Source organism: Nycticebus coucang, chromosome 18 (genome assembly GCF_027406575.1).
Source record: "Nycticebus coucang isolate mNycCou1 chromosome 18, mNycCou1.pri, whole genome shotgun sequence".
In the NCBI taxonomy this organism is placed as follows: Eukaryota; Metazoa; Chordata; class Mammalia; order Primates; family Lorisidae; genus Nycticebus; species Nycticebus coucang.
Genome location: NC_069797.1, coordinates 61,023,632 through 61,042,570, shown reverse-complemented (window position 1 = coordinate 61,042,570; position 18,939 = coordinate 61,023,632). Strand labels below are relative to the sequence as shown.

Genomic DNA, 18,939 nt, shown 5'->3' with positions numbered 1-18,939 from the left:
CTACTAAACATAGAAAAATCAACCGGTCATTGTGGTGGGAGCCTGTAGTCCCGGCTACTCTGGAAGCTGAGGCAGGAGGATCGCTTGAGCCCAAGTTTGGGGTTGCTGTGAGCTATAATGACACCATGGCACTCAATCCCAGGGCGACAGAGTAAGACTCTGTTTAAAAACAAAACAACAACAAAAAATCGAGTGCTCGTCAGAGCGAGGAGTCATATCCCCCCTCTGCTTTAACTTTTACAAGTCAAATAACCTAGAAACGACCAGTCTGCTTCTTCTATTTCTGCTTTTCTCAGCCCTTTTCTGTCACCCTTCTCTGCTCACAAAAGCCAGTTAAGATCTGTTAACTAAATTAGCCGTGATTTTTGTCTTTTGACAGCGTACGTATCTTTTCCCCTTCCCTAGACCGCAACATCTCTGAGGGCAGGAGAAACCCGGTTTTCCCCACATCACACATAATTACCACCCATCCAATGTGGGGCTATTGGGTAAGATAAATAGGAATGGGGGAAGGTGGGCAGGCGAGTGATTGGACAAATTGAAGACAGGAAAATCTTGTGCCAGGGAATCCGGTGAAGAACGACATCTCCAGACCCACAAAGGGTTGAAAACAAAACCAAGAAGCAACCGCTGCACTCTCTCCAGCAAGTAGAGCAGAAGTGCGCCGCTTGCCTTCAATTCTGCTCTGAGGACCTCTCGTCAATACTACGTGACTATCCTTTGCAATGCCTGATTCTATCCTGAAGCTAGCCTTCCGCAAAAACCTACACTGCCTTAACCTCCATGTAAGACCAAGCCTCTGCGCACACTTATGCTTCCGTTGCCGCTCTCGTTTCTCGTTCCCCTTCTTCGATCTCGCAATCACCGTCAGTCAGGTGCGCGTGCGGGCAGCCCTGGAGGGGAAGGGAAGAAGGGTCCTGCGACCGGAAACAGGAAGCCGGAAGTGGAGGCTGTGAGGACGTGTTCGAGGAATCCTGAGCCGGCGCGACCGGCGAGATGGAGCCGCTGTACCAGCAAACGCACAAGTGAGGGTTGTGCGTAGGGTTTCAGGGGGTGGGGAGGGGACTAGGCTAGGCGAGGCCGGCCCCTGGGGCTGGGGCTTCGGACGTCCTTCGCTGTAGAGCCCGAGTCCTTCTGCCCGGGAACTGCCGGGGGTAGTTCAGAAATCCCTGGCAGGATGCTTTGGTCAGACGCGGACGGTGGGGCCAGCCTGGGGCCCAGAGACAGTGAGCAGAGGGCTGCCGAGGTCTGCATGTCGGTGATTACCTGCTAGGTAAACAGAGTGAAGAGGAAGCTGTACCTGCACTTGGTCCAGCAACTGCCAACTTGTTATTCTAGGTTGGTAGAGCTGGTGGGAAGACGAGAAGTAGGAGACGTGGCCCCTGCCGATAATAGTTTACTGTTTAGTTGGGCTGTTAAGGCCCATACGAAAAAAAAAGGTTATTCCTGTTTTATTTATACTGAGGACCATATTTTTATGGTACGAAGAAATTAGTGTACAGGTAGCATTTATTATTATTACTTGGTAATCATACCTGGTTACAGATAAGGAAATCAAATTTTCGTTTAGAAGAGCTTCTCGTAATTTAAATTCCTTGGTAGTGTCCTTTATTCATAGTGTTGTGCCTTTTTGGAACTTGCTGAGATATACTGTTGGGTATGGTAATACTGGCTATACTTATCCTAATTTTATGAATTTTTTTTTTTTGTAGAGACAGTCTCACTTTATTACCCTTGGTAGAGTGCTGTACCATCGCAGCTCACAGCAACCTCTAGCTCCTGGGCTTAGGCGATTCTCTTGCCTCAGCCTCCCCAGTAGCTGGGACTACAGGCGCTGGCCACAACGCCCTGCTAGGGCCGGGTTTGAACCCACCACCCTCGGTATATGGGGTCGGCGCCCTACTCACTGAGCCACAGGTGCTGCCCTGATTTATATTTTTTTAACTTAAAAAAAAATTTTTTTTTTTAAGTTTTTTTTTTTTTTTTTTTTTGTAGAGATAGAGTCTCACTTTATGGCCCTCGGTAGAGTGCCGTGGCCTCACACAGCTCACAGCAACCTCCAACTCCTGGGCTTAAGCGATTCTCTTGCCTCAGCCTCCCGAGTAGCTGGGACTACAGGCGCCCGCCACAACGCCCGGCTATTTTTTGGTTGCAGTTCAGCCGGGGCGGGGTTTGAACCCAGCACCCTCGGTATATGGGGCTGGTGCCTTACCGACTGAGCCACAGGCGCTGCCCTAACTTAAAAAATTTTAAACTTTATGATTTGTTCTTATTGTAAATTACACATACAATATGGAATTTACCATTTTAACCATTAAGTACGCAATTCAGTGGTGTTAAGTACATTCAGAATTCACATCACCACTATTTCCAGAACTTTTTCATCATCCCAGATACTCTATACCTGTTAAATCATAACTCCCCATTCCTCCCTTCCAGATCCCCTAGCAATCTCTTCTACTTTGTGTTTATAAATTTGCCTCTTCTACATACTTCATGTAAGTGGAATTACACAGTGTCCTTATTTCACTTAGCATAATGTTTTTAGATTTATCTATGCTGTAGCATGTATCAAGATTTCATTCCTTTTTATGACCCAATAATTTTCCATTTAATAATGGAAATAATAAATTTCCATATACACACATAGTATGTGTATGTAAGTCATTACGAAGGTTTTGAGATACACAAAAATCAAGAAATGTAAAATCCACGCAGACAGAAACAAATGAAGCCCTCCCAGCAACATGTATAAAACAAGCAAGTTAAAACTTGCACTTGTAAATCAGAAAGGATGCTGTTGGCTGTGTTTCTTCGAAGTGAAATGAGCCATAACACAGTCTGGCTCAGAACTTTCACAGTGACCTGTGTATATCACATCCTTGTTATCCAGTCATCTGATGATGGACACTGGGTTTTTCCACCTTTGGCCATTGAGAACAATGTTGCTATCAATTCTGATAACTATGTTTTAGTTGTTGTTTACAATTTTTTGAGGTATGTACCTGTCCTATTTTTAAAACTTTCAAATTTATGCTATGGTCCTCTTCTGATGAAGACACTTAAAGTTACACTCCCAGGGCCCGGAAATGAAATAAAATAGGCCTCAGCCTCCCTAATGAATTGACAAAAAATGTTTTGGAGTGTTAGGAACAAGAGGATCATGATCCTCTTACTCTTTTATTTTCTAAGTTGAGTGATTTCTTTCTTTTTACTTTGGCAATGAAGTGTTTGACTTAGGCGGGTGAAAATATAAAACCTACTTTGTGATAACAGAATTTGTTTTTAGATTGGGGAGCCCTCTTCTCATAAAAATTACAGGAAGGGCTCGGCGCAAGTAGCTCAAGTGGCTAAGGTGCCAGCCATATACACCAGAACTGGCGGGTTAGAATCCAGCCTGGGCCTGCCAAACAACAATGACAACTACAACCAAAAAAATAGCTGGGCATTGTGGAGGGCGCCTGTAGTCCTAGCTACTTGGGAGGCTGAGGCAAGAGAATTGCTTAAGCCCAGGAGTTGGAGGTTGCTGTGAGCTGTGATGGCACTCTACCAGGGACGACAGCTTGAGGCTCTGTCTCAAAAAAAAGAAAGAAAGAAAGAAAAAATTACAGGAAAGGACTTAAAACCAGTCTGTGAGTCATTGGGAAAAGAAATAAAACAGAAATTATGCTCATGTTGCTAAGAAAGGGCGGATCTTTTACCAGAGCAAGGCATAGTTGACTAATAGTGCCTTAAAGTTCATCTGTTATGTATGGTCTTATCTGGTTAGTTAATTTGGTTAACTAATTAGTTGCCAAGGCCAGGACCCAGTTTATTTTCAAGAATTTTGTTCACAGAGTCTCAGATTGTACTTGTTATCATTGCGCTAGCTAGCTAATTACAGAGAAATCTGTCTAGCTCAGAAGAGGAATACTAAATGGTACCCCAAATAAGATTCATGGAGTGTAGATGAACTGTTTGCCACTGTAGACCTCAACAACCCACCTCAGACTCAAGCAGGGTGTGCCACCTTTTTCTGTCAAGGACCAGATAGTAAATGTTTTAGGCTCTATGGGCCATACAGTTTCTGTGGCAACTGCTCAACTCTGCTGTTACAGGAGGAAAGTAGCCTTAGACAGTATGTAAACTAATTGACGTGCCTGTGTGCTCATAAAATTTGTAAAAACAGCAGTGGGCCAGTTTTGCCCTACCATTAGGCCCTCTACTATCCAGTCACTTTCATTCAATGATTATTTGTTGAGCACCTACTGTGTGTTGGGTACCATTCTTGGTGCTGGTAGCACCGCCTTGCCCTCCAGGAATTTAGCTTCTTCTATGTCACAATATGTTACTATCTGCCTTTCCTCTCAAGTACCAGGAGTGAAAGTTCTGGTTCAAGATTTCCTTGCTTTGTTTCCTCTCATGTGTAAAACAGTAGTTTGGGCTGCTTTCAGCTCCATAACACTGGCGATCAAGTATCTTTAAGAGGAAACACGTGGAATCCTGTGAGTATCAGCAATTAACTTTTGCACCTTGCAGAAATTAATGGTTGTAGCTGAGTTGACACAACAGTCACTGAACATACTAATTTTACTGGAACTTTGAACCCAAATTGTGGTTATCTTTTGTTATGTTCCTGAAAGTACATTGGAATTAGATCAACATTTTAAAGTTGTGTATCTTGAAAATTTCTGACCTATTTGAACAATGAATGAAGGGAAAAAAAGATAAAAACAGTTAACATTTTACACTTAAATAATATTTCAGTAAGGTTAACTTTATAGAGGAGCTAATAGTCAAGCATCTATTTTTGAGATCCCAGTGATTGTAAAGGTGCCCACATTTGGCCTCTATGTAGTTCCCTATCTCAAACCTTATCTGTAGAGATTCTGGCTCAGTAGGTCTGGGACACAAGAAGCTCTGTATTTATTATAGCAAGCTCTTCGGGTTATTTTGGAACAGCTGGGTTTATAATCTGTTGCCTTATCTCAAGACAATTTTTCCTTTTTCAATTTGGCCCTCTGACCAAAGGCTAAATACAAAGGCAGAGTGGTTGCAATGAAAATGGCCAGATGGTTGCCACTACCTTTAAGTAAAGTTAAGTAAAAATAGCAAACTTAAGTGATGCTATATAGGTTGCACAGCATTTCTGTATATAATTGGATTTATATAACTCATTAAATAATTGTTAGTACCTCTATCTTACAGTTGAGGAGACTGAGGTACCAAGGAGTTAAATGATTCGCTCAATGTCCCTAAGCTTGTGTATAGAACTAAACCCAGATCTTTTAACTCCAAAACCTTGTTTCCTGCTCACAGTGGTCAGAAGCAGCATGGATGCAAAGTGGGGCGTCGGGTGGGGGAATATGGACTTTAAAAGCAGTTCCATTTAAAAAGTCTTCCTATGTTTTCAGTGAACCTTTTCAAAAAACAGCAACAGTGACCCTAGGGTTCTTCCTATTAGTTCTCTTTTTGGTTGTATTGTCACCCAAGCTCACCATGGACTGTGCTAGACAGAGTTAAAATTTCCTTTTTTCTTTTTTTTTTTTTTTAAGAGACACAGTCTCACTTTGTCACCCTCGATAGAGTGCTTTGGCATCACAGCTCACAGCAACCTCCAGCTCTTGGGCTTAGCCGATTCTCTTGCCTCAGCCTCCCAAGTAGCTGGGACTACAGGCGCCTGCCACAATGCCCGGCTATTATTTTGGCCCGGGCCAGGTTCGAACCCGCCACCCTCAGTATATATAATATACTGAGAGGAGTACTACTTTTTCCCATCCAATTTCTAGAACTAGACCCAGATCTTTAACCCCATTTTGGAGTTAAAAGATCTGGGTCTAGTTCTATACACAAGCTTAGGGACATTGAGCAAATCATTTAACTCCTTGGTACCGCAGTCTCCTCAACTGTAAAATAGAGGTACTAACAATTATTTAATGAGTTATCAATCCAATATGTGCATATTTTCTCTAGTTCATTTAACCCACATAGAAATTGGATGAGAAAAAGTAGATTATGGGTCTGTACAAAAGTGTCTTGATACACATCTACAGGTGCCCGTCACAATGCCCAGCTATTTTTTTGTTGCAGTTGTCATTGTTGTTTAGCAGGCCCGGACCGGGTTTGAACCCACCAGCCCTGGTGTATGTGGCCAGCACTCTAACCACTGAACTACGGGCACCGAGCCTGTCCTTTCCCTATTTTTAAAAATTTTAAATTTTTTCTTGCCCCATTTTTTAATAAATTGCTGTTTGATTTGTAACAATTCTGTATATATTCTGGACATCCACCCTTTGTTACCTCCTGTAGATATCTTCTAGTCTGTGCCATCTTTTTATTTTCTGTGGTACATTTGGGGTAAAGAAGTGTTTGTTGTGTTAATGTAGTCACATGTGTCAGTCTTTTCTTTTGTACTTTGTGTGTTTAGCAGGGTAGTTTGGTTTTTGTCTTATTTAAGAAATCCTCCTTTAACCTGAGGTCATTTATGCACACTTATGTTTTCTTCAGAAAGTTTTAAAGCCCTTCTTTTTACATTTATATTTAAACCATCTTGAGTTTTATTTTTGTGTGTTACCTGAGGTGTCTTTTTTCTATGCTGATAACAAACGGAGCTTCAGCATTTATTGTACTCCATTCTTTTCCAACTGGTTTATGTCACTAGGTTTCCAAATATATGGGACTGTTTCTGACCTCCATTCTTTCTTCTTGGGTTGTGATTAGGGTTTGTCTTTCCTTGTCTGTACCTGCATTGCTGCCATACTGTTTTAATTATTATGGCTTTGTAATAATAAGTCTCAATAGCAGATGGGACAAGTCATTCCTCTTCACACTTCTTCAGAGTTGTCTTGGCTATTCTTTGTCCCCTTCCCCCCTACCTTCTTAGTGTATTGCTGTTCCCGTTAATAATGCTACCAACTTGGAGATTTGCTCTGTTAACTCGCTGAAAATTTACCTCGCAGAATATATCCAGGCCTCCTTTCCATGGGTGCTACCATCTAGTCCTCTGTCCCCATAGTTGCCCTGGTCTAGATGTCAGTCACCTCAAGCTGCATTCTTCTGTCAGCCCATGTGCCTCCATATCCCTTATCCCAAAGTACCCTGGACTTACTACCTTACTGAAGCAGCAGTCTGTTCTCACCGACTCTACTAGTAATTTCTAGTTGCTTCTTGGCACCATAAGTCTTGCCTAGGAATACCCTGGGGAGTCGTTTGACTGCTGGCTTAGCTGCTTCTGGTGCACTAGGTCATGTTTAGAGGCCACAGGAAAGCAGGCTGAAACTGAATTTGAGTGCCTTGCTGGTATTGGTAAATTTGGGGTCATGGTTTGTAGTGCTCACACTGGAGAGAGGTTACTCACTTTTGCCTCCAGGGTTTGGGCTGATGGAGAGTTCAGTAGGCCCTTTTCAGGTGGGCTCTGATGTGGGGCTCTTATGGGCTCTCCCCCATAAGCACCAGGAGGCAGTTTCCAGGGCCCCATGAACAATATCCCAAGGACTGATTGTGGGGGACCACTAAGAAAGCTTCGGAGGGCGACCTTGGCTAAGCCTGGGAAGCCTCAAGAGAGTGCTCTACTGCCTGGTGTCTGGGAACATACCAGTGGTTCAGTGTACAGGGTTGAATTTCCAACAAACAGCCATGAGAGATATTTACTAAACAGGAGATCCCTATCTCGTAGGGCCTTCCTCTGAATGGTTTTCTCCAACTAATCGCCTCATCTTCCTCTCCCCTCTGACCTGCAAGGAGTCCAACCTGCTTGTAATCCATATGACATGTCTTGATGCCTTTTTCATGTCATTTTCTTCCTACTCTTCCTTCACCAAATTATTTATCCCTTCTTCAAAGTGATGCTCAGAACTCCCTCTGTCCACAAAACTTCCCCAGGTGCTCTCTTTCTCAGCCCTAGCCCTTCTGTTTGCTTGCTCAGAAGCACCACCACCGTGCTCCTCAGCTTTCTATTTGTTTACACTTAACGTGTGTTGTTTTCTCGTAAATCTTCCCGGGGCTTTTTCATGTCTATCTGGCCTGTCATTCCTAATTACATTGTTTCTCAGGGACAAGGATTGTATCTCCCTTGCCCTTTGACTCTTCCGAATACAGACCAGTGCTTAGCACATTAGGTCATAGAACAGAGTGTAAGAGTGGTTGGGTCCAGTTTGAGGTTTATCACTGGTGTGACCTCAAACAAGTTATATAACCTTTCTTGGCCTCAGTCTTATAAAATGAGGATGATAATAGTACTTTCTTCATAGGATTATTGACTTAGCAGTGTATATTGGACATGGCAAGCACACAGTAAATGCTGCCTATCAGTATTATTATTAATATTAGCATTAAGATATTAGAAAACATGCCAAAACGTGTGGCCTGAAGTACCACATACAAATTTTACAGTTCAGTGATGTTGTCAGTTTAAATCAGTTACATGTTGGCATCAGAAAAATGGTTTTTCTTGACTGAAGCGCTGTTGATTACTCCTGTCTCACTCATTTCCTCCCTCTTCCTTTGATAGGCAGATCCATGAGATCCAGTCTCACATGGGACGCCTGGAGACGGCAGACAAGCAGTCTCTGCACTGTGAGTAATTAACTATGGAGACCAGAGTCCTTTCTCTGATGACACGGTGCTAATGGGCTGGGTTTCCTGACTGCACTCTGCCTCCAGGGCTTAATGATTCAGCGTGGAATGAGTTTTGTTCGGGTGGACAGAAAGACCCCATGGCAAAGTCACTGATTTCCTGATTGTGCCTTTTGGAATCCCACAAGTCTTATCCCCCATTACCCCTCCACTCAACCTGACATGGCCCTATGGGAATGGAGGCTCTTTCCTCCATCTGTCTTAATCTAATTACCCAGTCCTTAGAGGAATGTACTCCATAAAAATTCAGAGATGTTTAACTGAAATTGGCCATTTCTTCTGAGCTAAGAACTGTGGCTTTTTAGGAGGATTATTCAGAAACAAAGAGCAATATTAATTAGTTTAGTTCCCACACCATGGTTTATTCTGAAAAGTATGCTGTTTTTTTTGTGTTTGTGGTTTTTTTATTTTATTTTATTTTTTTCTATTCTAGGAAAAGGTCCTTTTTCTGAGTCAGCTGTACAGACACCACCTGCAGAGGCTGTCTTTCCACCTCCCTGCTTGCCTGTCGCCCTGCCCATCCTTCTTCTCTCTTGTCTCCTTTTACAGCTTCAAAAGCATCTCTTTTCTGGTTCTGTGCCCCACCTTGTTCTGATCTAAACTGCCTTTGTTAGCTAGGCGCAAAGGCCTAGAAGGGGCAGTCTCACTGCTGCCACTTCTTTATAGGGCAAGAAGCAGCCTGGATGCTTTCTTCTGTGCACAGTTTAGTTTCTTTGTTAATTGGATTTTGTTTGCTTTCCCAACAATCTCATTGCTTCATGATTAGAAATGGAAAAGAGATCACCTTAGGTCATTTTGACTGTCTTATCAAAAGGGATAAGGAAAATGACTATGTTTATCATATCTTTTTACCTTTGTGGATTCTTTCCTGGGCCTTCCCTATTGATATTTGGTCTATTTTGGGGACTCTAGCATTGCTCAGCCCACCCATTCTTACAGAAAGCCTTAACAGAATGCTTCTCTGTATGTTTCACATACTAATTTTTCCTTTCCTTTGTGCTTTTTTTGTTAATTTCATGCTGTAGGGAATCAGTTGGCAGCCTTTTGACTAGGTATTTATAATCCATATCTGAGAACAGTCTCAAAGGAAAAGAAACCTAGATCAGGAGATTTAAGTTAATATGTTTGGACAACCTTACAACCTTTAAATGTTCGTTTTATTTTCTAAAGATAGGAAAATTTATTTCTATAGATTTACCTTTAGATTTTTTTAAATGTTGGCACTATTATGGTATTAGCAGCTATATATATATATTTAGGAACATTTGCATTATACTTTGAATTTTTTTCATTCATTAATGTGTATATTTTTTTCCTTTTGGCTATGTGTTTTTTAGTTTATTTGATATGGAAAAAATATTTATGCTTTCTCATTCTAATTTCAATTTACTATCTTTTTTCCAGCAATTATTCTTTTTTCTCTTTTGTGCAGTAGTAGAAAACGAAATCCAAGCAAGCATAGACCAGATATTCAGCTGTCTAGAACGTTTGGAGATTTTGTCCAGCAAGGAGCCCCCTAACAAAAGGCAGAATGCAAAACTGTGAGTACTGACCGCTGACGTGGCTCTGATACCCCAGCCTGTCAAGACAGGCCTTTCTCCCAGGGGAGGCAATAGAATATTCTGACTATGCAAGGATAAAGTTCCCCAGAAGGGTACAGTTCTATCTGAGCGATACTCCCTCAAAAAAAACAACAACAACAAAACTATGAGGTTTGTGGCACAGAAGCCTTGTATCCCCTTATGTCTTTGGTGTCATTTTGAAATTTTGTCTCCAGTTCTGTTTTTTTGACCAGATCTGTGGCTGCTTGAAGCCTAATGATGCCAAGGAATTTTGCTCTGCTATTTGGTTCTCACTGGATTTTTTGGGGGTTGAAATGAAATCTTGTTCTTAATCACATTAGCCAGTTTATTTATAATAAAATACTGATCTAATGTTTGATACTCCACCACAAGATTAAAATGAAACCACCCTTACCACCTCTACCACCAGCCCCTGCTTCCAAAAACTTCACTGAAACTTCACTGATGCTTTACCTCAAAGATGCCCTTGGGCTTCTTCCTGGGAAGTGATATAATACATAGAAGGTCAGGAAGAGGTCATCGAACCTGCTTCCTGTCACCTGTTCCCTGTCATGCATCCAGAATCAGAGACAACAGATATTTAAGTAAAGCAGCTAGACTCTTGTGTGCTACAACCTCTCTTTAACCACGAGCTACTTTACTATCAATACCATTGATCAAAATCAGATCTGCACGGGGAGATAGTGTGGTGTGGTGCAGGGAAGAAGTAAGGATACCATCCTCTGAATATACAGCCTGGCTGCCTCACATCGTGCTGCCCTGCGTTCCTGTAATTTAATCTCTCTCTCCATCAATTCTAGTCGTGTCGACCAGTTAAAATATGATGTCCAACACCTGCAAACTGCTCTGAGAAACTTCCAGCATCGGCGCTATGCAAGGGAACAACAAGAGAGACAGCGAGAGGAGCTTCTTTCTCGTACCTTCACCACTAATGTAAGCCAGGCACGTGGTGGGGGTCCAGGCACTCAGCAGATCGTGGGGCCTGGAGCTTAGTCTCTGAGCATCATCTTTTTCAGAGGTGTCCAAAGCCTACTGGTGAGAAGAAAACCAAATGAAAATGACAGTGGACTTTGTGCATTGCCACAGATTTTAGACCTAGAGAGGCAATCTCTTTCTCTAACACAAAAATCTGAAGAGGAAACAGTTAAATAGAAGGAATGGGCAGTGGTGAAAATTACCTGGTTGGACTGGTCTGATGCAGAGAGGTGGACTTTCACATGACAGAAATGTTTTTTCTGATCAGATAGAGACAGATGATTAGACCTTAGACTATTTGTAGAGAAAAGCTGCATTTCAAAGCGGCCTTAGGGCAGTTTTGCTGTTGTGCTGTGTACGTGTGTGGTTCCAGTGTCAGATGCATTAAACTGTTTTTGCCTCTAGTCTGAGCAGCAATTTGGAGGAATTTGTTAACAGATGTTTAAGGTTAGGTGGACTACTTGACTTGAATCCGTTTGAAATTGTGTAGATTTGTGTGTTTGATTTCTTAGAACTCACTGTCCCTGCCCTTTAATTGCAGTAGTATCATTTCCTGCACATGGTTTAGAACATATTGGTCTTTCTGTGTGTTCTGAATAACCTTTTCCACCAAATGAGATGGACTTCGTATTTTTATATTTTGTTTTTATACAGAGAGGTTTGTTTGCTGAGAGATTTTAGCTTTCTGAGCCTGTCATTAGAATTCATATCATTTCCCACTTTGCAGATGTTTTGTTCTCATTGCTACATCTATGTTTTGCAGTAAATTTCCCCACATGTTTCAGAATGTGTCTACATAATTTTTATTTCTCCAGAGTAGGCAGTCAAGTCACAAGATCTAATAATTCAGAAATGATAAGAACAAACTATAAGACACAATTAAGACATGTTGTATGGTCTTTACATACAGATGAAAAACGATTCTGCCAGGGGTGGGGAATCTGTGGCCTTCTGATTTAAGCACCAAAGGAGGCACACTATAGGGAGAAGCACCTGCCTCAGCCTCCCAGAGTACTAGGATACCCCAGCAGATGGATGCCTTTCATCGAAAGTGGGGAGGCCAGGCATGGTGGCTCACACTTGTAATCCTAGCACTCTGGAGGTGGATTGCTTGCATTCAGGAGTTTGAGACCATGCTGAGGAAGATCAAGACCCTGTCTACTAAAAATAGAAAAAATTAGCCAGGTGTTGTGGCAGGTGGAGGTTGAGGCAAAGAGGATTGCTTGAGCCTAAGAGTTTGAGGTTGTTGTGAGCTATGATGATGCCACAGCACTTAACCCAGGGCAACAGAGTGAGACTCTGTCTCAAAAAAAAAAAAAAGATTTGGTCTGTAAAATTTGAATTCAGTCCAAAGGCTGCACTTAAGGACTTAGAAAGCCACAGGTTTCCTTAAGGTTGCAGATTGACTACACCTTGGCAGGAGAGTTTATGATCATCTGGAGGCTGGAAAGCAAAGAGAACACTATTACAGCTGGTAATGACTTGCTCCTATCTAGTGTCAAATTAGAGCCATCAGGATTGGTCTTGGTGCTTCTTCCTACAGTGTGGTTAAGAGGGCACACCTTGCACTCAGTACCCAGATTCTTGTCCTGGTGGATTTCTTACCAGCTGGGTGCTCTTGGAAAAGTTATTTCACTTCTCTGGGCTTTAGTTTCTTCTTCTGTAAAATGGGGATAATGAGAGTAACTACTTGAGAAATTGGGGATTCAGTGACTTTAGGGTGATGCGCCTATAAAGTGCAATGCACTTGATCAGTATTAGTTGTTTCCCTCTTCATTTCTTTAGCTAGATTGTCTTGCCTGCTCAGGGGAATACATCTCATCCTAAACACTGTTAGACCTTCAATAGAAAGCACTGTCTTTTCTGTCCTTTGTATGTCTCATCTACTGGAGAGATAAGCTGTAGATAAAATAGCTAAAGAACAAAAACAAACATTTATTGCCGTACTAAGGCAAAACCAAGTAAAGGAATATTCGCAGCAATCTAGGTTAGTGAGTAGTCAGAGTCTTCAGAAAATTCCAATGAAGTCTTGAAGGAATAATTTTTCCCAAGTGGGGGTAGTGATAACTGAGGGGAATTAAGAAAGCTTGTGTAGTGGCACTCATTTGGAGAGTAGCAACTCTGGGGAAAGTTTCTCCTTTTGTTGAATAGGCCACCCCAGATTTTTGCTTTGCTTTTTCTTTTGTTAGGTTCCTGTGATTCTTACACCATTCGCACTCCTGTTCTTCTGACTTGGCCTTGGCCTGGGCCAGTCAGAACCTAGGAGATGACTAGCAAGCAGAGTTAATCAAGTGCCTGCATTTCTTTCACAGGACTCTGACACCACCATACCAATGGATGAATCACTGCAGTTTAACTCCTCCCTCCAGAAAATTCACCACGGCATGGATGACCTCATTGGAGGAGGGCACAGTATTCTGGAGGGACTGAGGGCCCAGAGACTGACCTTGAAGGTGGGGTCCCTACTGGGGGACAGGGAGAAGGCCTCTTGCTTTGGCCCCATCCAACAGTTTGGTACCTGTGTTACATTTTGATTGCATGTCTTCAAATTGTGATATTTTGATGACAGCAGAGTTCTTGAATTTTTGGATCCTTCATGTTGGAGTTGACTTATTATGAGCCTAAAAGGAACCAATTCCTTTGCCAGTATTGGGAACAAACCATAAAGTGGCCCCTCTTGGTTTCCAGGTCTTTTCTCATTTATTGAACTTAGTCAAAAGTGACTGCTATTAGAAGGGGAACGAATAATAGGCTGAGACATTCTGCATAGACTCTGCTGTCTTCTGAGTGAAGACCTGGCTATAGTTTGCTACTTCAGTCCAAGGTGATTTTCCCTGGGGGTCCCTCCTGTGGACTGCCTTATAACTACCATCTTTTTGTACTTTAGTAACTGAATCTCCATGGGAGGAGTCTTTGGGCTGCCTAACTGATTGCAGGAGATAGCTTCTGGAGCACCAGGTGGCGATCCCCAGAGACTCTTTACTCTCTTCTTAGCCACAAGTATTTCTAGAAGCCCTGCCCTGGTGGCACTGCTGAGACTCCAGCTTCTGGGAGTGGTATTTTATAGAAACATTACACAGACTGATGTCAGACACGATGTTTCAGCCTCAGCCCTTTTCCTGTATCAGCCCTGATGGATAATGGGGTGTGGACGCTGGCTGTTATCAGGGTGTGGTCCCCTGTGAACGAAGTACTCCCAGCCACTGAGCTGTGAGAAATAGTCACTCGGAAGTGTGAGCTTTATCTTAGTTTTTGTTGGACTATGTTGAGCCTGTCAGCTCCGTGGGACTTCAGTACATTTCTGAACAGTCCTTGCCATCTTTACTAGGGAGAGGGTCAGGCAAGTGCAGGTGACACTTGCCTCCCGCTGACAGTTGCAGTGTTTCAGATGGCCTGGAAGGGTGGTGTCTGGCAACCTGCAGGGCAGGCCCCTTTCATAAGAGCCCCCTGCAGTGATCTGACACGAGATACGTGTTGATTAGCCTGCCCTCTCTTTAGGAAACTGCTGCTCTCCTTCCACATCTCTGAAAAGCAGCAGAAGCCTTTTAGGACAGTACTCCGTGTCACACTGATGAAGAGCCAGTGGGAGTTAGACCTGATTGTTAAAGCACATGTTAGTTTCCTACTGAAGTCGGACAGCACTGAGGAGTCCACGCACCTCCTGCCACCTACCTGTTGTCAGAGGTGAAGTGCTGGGAGGCTGTTGAGGTGCTCAGGGCTTGATACCTGAGGTTTCTAATTCCGTTTCCTCTGCTTCGCCTCTTGATTCCCTCCACCTGCCTCCCACCCAGTCTCTGTCAGGAACTTTCTAGCTGAGCCGTTTAAAGGAATACAGGGGAAGGCATGAAGGAGCTAGGCTGAAGTGCCCTGATGGTAGGCCAATTTATGATAGAAAATGAATACATTTTTGGACATTTGTGGTCATTTTCAGGTAATTTAGAAGCTTGGTCCTTAACCTCATCGTGATGAAGTAATCTGCACGTTCAGAGCCAAGCAAGTCTTTAGCGAGAGTATAATTTTTACTCTCACCATTGTGGAAAGAACATTTCTCTAGTTTCCTCTGACAGCAATCAAGTTTGACTTGCGATCTCTCTTGATGAGGCTTGTTAATTGTTGTCTGGTGGAATGTAGACTTTGAAGTCCTGTCCGTAGTGCCTTGTGTGGTTCTCATCCCCCAGCCTCTTCTCTCAGTTGCTCATTAGTGTGAGTTCATTGAAGAGATAGACGTGGGTGGGGTGCCAGGTTAGATGTCACCCGTGCCAGTGCAGTTGGTGACATATGTAGGAGTAACTCGGGATCTGCACAGCATTCGTTTATACTTGCTACTTCGTGAGAAGTTAGATCTGCTTAAAGATGAAAATTAGAAAGTGTTGAGGGAGGACTGGCTGAATGGCTTTGGTTTAGGAGTAAAATACCCTTCTGTTTTGGTGGTGGGTGGCGACATTTATATAAGGAGTTTTAGGTCATCGTGTTGGTATTTCTGCGTTTCCATCTTTTCACACTTCAAACCCTCTCTTAAACATGGACTTCAACCCATACATTGTACTCAGTAGCTTCCCCAAAGATTCTCCTCTACAAAATGAATAGTAGGTTGAAGCTGGGCGCAGTGGGTCACGCCTGTAATCCTAGCACTCTGGGAGGCTGAGGCAGGTAGATTGCTTGAGCTCAATAGTTCGAGACCAGCCTGAGCAAGAGCAAGACCCCATCTCTACTAAAAATAGAAAAACTTGGTAGGCGCCTACAGTCCTAGCTACACGGGAGGCTGAGGCCAGAGGATCACTCACATCCAAGAGTTTGAGGTGGTTGTGAGGTACGACACCAGGGCACTCAACCCAAGGCAACAGAGTGAGACTCCGTCTCAAAAAAAAAAAAAAATTGAACAGGTTAGTATCAAGTATTATTGGAGCTAGGGAGCTAAGAAAAAGGTTTTTAATGTTGCATTTTTAATATAAAATTTTAATTTTAAATATTTTTACCAGGGTATGGTTTATATACAGTGAGGCATACAGATCTTGTGTAGTTCACTGAGTTTCAACAAAGGCAGACGCTTTTACTGACATTCCTATCTAAATACGGACCATTTTCATCACCCTTGAAAGATCCTCATACCCCTTCCCAGTCAGTTGACCCTCCTCCCTGAGGCAGCCACTTTTCTAATTTACTTCGCCATAAATCAGTTGTGCCTGTTATTGAACGTCATGTAAATGTACTGTACCCCTTTTGTGGTGTGTGGCTTCTTAGTCATCTTCTTGTTGTTGCATGTTTAGTGACAGGTTGGTGATAGGTGCTTCTGGTGCCCAGCCTGAGCAAGAGCAAGACCCCATCTCTACTAGTTCTACCAAAATAGAAAAACTTGGTAGGCGCCTGTAGTCCTAGCTACACAGGAGGCCGAGGCCAGAGGATCACTCACATCCAAGAGTTTGAGGTGGTTGCAGTATTCCATTGTGCTGACACCCCATCGTGTGTCCGCTCATCCTCTGGTGAGGGACACCTGGATTGTCTCCAGGTTGTAGGTGTTCTCCTGTGTGTTTCTCCAGAAGCTTTATTGTAGTTTTGTTTGTTATGTTTAATTCTATGATCCATCTCAATTTTGTAATAAATATAAATTGAAGTTCATTTTTACACATGTATGTATATGAGATATATATGTTTATTATATGCTACATTTGTGTGAGATATCGCCAGTCAGTCCAGCATATTTGTGGAAAACACATTTCTTTCTCTTTTGCGTTGCTCTGGTACCTTGATCAAAAATCAGTGGACTGTATGAGAGTGAATCTATTTCTGGTTGATGCCGTGTTCTGGGTGTGACCAAGAGAATGTCTGTTAAAAGCCTCATCTCACAGTGACATTTCACGCACTCTTGGCAAACTGAGTTGATCTTTGTCTTTCTGTCTCTTCTCATCTGCCCCAGGGGACGCAGAAGAAGATCCTTGACATTGCCAACATGCTGGGCTTGTCCAACACAGTGATGCGGCTCATTGAAAAGCGGGCTTTCCAGGACAAGTACTTAATGATCGGTGGGATGCTGCTTACGTGTGTGATCATGTTCCTCGTGGTACAGTACCTGACATGAGCCAGCCACGCCCAGCAACTGAACAGTGTTTCCACTGTGTGCAAGTGTGTGAGTGTGTGTGTGTGTGAAAGAATGGGGGGGCTCATGGGCCACCTTTTGAAATGCGTGCCTGTCTTAACTCTGAAGACACTTAGGAGTAATTGTGATCTAAATTCAAACATGCCGTGTTTTCTGTGACATCTTGGAGGGGGAGCTAGGGTCACCAAGATGCATGGTGCTTAGGAAATGAAAGAAGTCCCTATTCTGTCTTTCATTGTCACTCTCACTCGAGAAAGGAAAGAATGGCTTTGGTGGCTTTGTCCACACAGTTGATGTGCACCCTGGGCAGGCTTCCCCAGCGAGCCTGTATGCAGGACTCTTCACGCTGTTCACACTTTGTCATCATCTGGCCTTTCTGGCTCCTAACGGATAGGCTGGAGCACAGGTAGAAAGGAGAAGAAAGAGGGCTTCTTTTCCTGCGCCCATTAGAGCAGACTGACGTGCTCTTGCTCCTAGCCACCCCCCACCCCTAACAGCATGTACATGACTAACTGCTAACACTCATCACTCTTCCCTGGAAGCAACTACCTATGGGAAACAAGACGTTGAAGCTGTTGGTGATAACAAGTAAGATTTTCCACACTATGGGGTGTTTCTCCTTTCTAAAGTGAGCCTAGTATTAATCCCTGGGAGTGTTCAGTCCTGAAACTGGTTGGTTTTTAGACTGCAGCTTGGTAACTACCTGGGTACCTAACAGAGGCTTTGTTAGGTCTTTGCCCTTTAGAAAGTAGCTGTGAGCAAAGGTTAGTGATTTGTCAATTACAGTCTCATCTCTGGTTATAGGATCTCTTAATTCTTTGGGTCTCTTCTCTTTCTGGCGGTGTATTAGCACCTGCCAACCAGGCCCCCGTTCTTTCTAGCCAGTGTGGGCAGATAACCACCCTGGAGGCACCCCTAGTGTGTTTGTCTTTGTAATACTCTGTTTCTAGGGACCAGGACCTTTTTCCTTCTCTGACTAGGCTTGGATGAAGGGTGTACCAATACCCAGTATATCGTGGAATTTATTATAAATCCAGTCTGTCTGGAAGTCCATCTGATGTGATTAATTGCTGAAATTACCAGAAAGAGCTGGTTAGTATATTTTCTCATTTATCACAGGCCTTGCCAGCCTTACCAGCTGTAGGTGCAGTAGCCTGATGGCAAGACATAACATAACCCTCAGAATTCCCCCCCAGGAACTGGAAACCTGGTCAGTATTAACCCTACCTTTGATTGCCTTGCCCCACCTACTTCCTGTCTTTGTTTCTTCTTGTTCAAACCATCTCCTATCTAATTTCCCTTTTCACTGTGTGTTTCTTTCACCTCCCTGAGTCCCCTCCTACCTGTTTCTATAGCCACATTGGTCTCTTCAGTCACATTTGTGGCATATCTTCTTTTGGTGAATTTTTTTCACTAGTCACAAATTGTTAACTTGAGTTTCCTGGGTACTAACGTCACACTTTTGGTCAGGTGGCATCTGCATTGCTCCTACCCCGCTGGTCCACATGGGCCCTAGATTTCCAGGAAGAAGGAATCTATGACCCCTTGTAAAAAGGGTTGAAGGCCCTGCCAGAGTGAAAACTGTGGCCTGGACGGTGGCAGAGGGGTTGTGGCATCTTCAAACCTAGCTCTAACTTTGGGAAGGCATAGTTTGAAATTTTCATCACATCCAGC

At 43.2% G+C, this 18,939-nt stretch overlaps 1 protein-coding gene across 5 annotated transcripts in view; it reads left to right on the top strand.

Moving 5' to 3' along the window:
- The first annotated feature begins 931 nt into the window (after positions 1–931).
- GOSR2 (golgi SNAP receptor complex member 2) overlaps positions 932–18,939 on the top strand; it is a 48,481-nt gene continuing 30,473 nt past the window's right edge. The window contains exons 1-6 of one of the 5 annotated variants that reach the window (XM_053569057.1): positions 932–1,025; positions 8,489–8,553; positions 10,046–10,154; positions 10,997–11,129; positions 13,484–13,624; positions 17,086–17,229. In XM_053569057.1, the coding sequence (XP_053425032.1) occupies positions 997–1,025; positions 8,489–8,553; positions 10,046–10,154; positions 10,997–11,129; positions 13,484–13,624; positions 17,086–17,229 (621 nt within the window). In that variant the 5' untranslated portion in view covers positions 932–996. Of the gene's footprint in view, positions 1,026–8,488; positions 8,554–10,045; positions 10,155–10,996; positions 11,130–13,483; positions 13,625–17,085; positions 18,677–18,939 lie in introns of those variants that run through there. The other 4 variants (XM_053569058.1, XM_053569059.1, XM_053569060.1 and 1 more) reach the window with 4 other exon arrangements.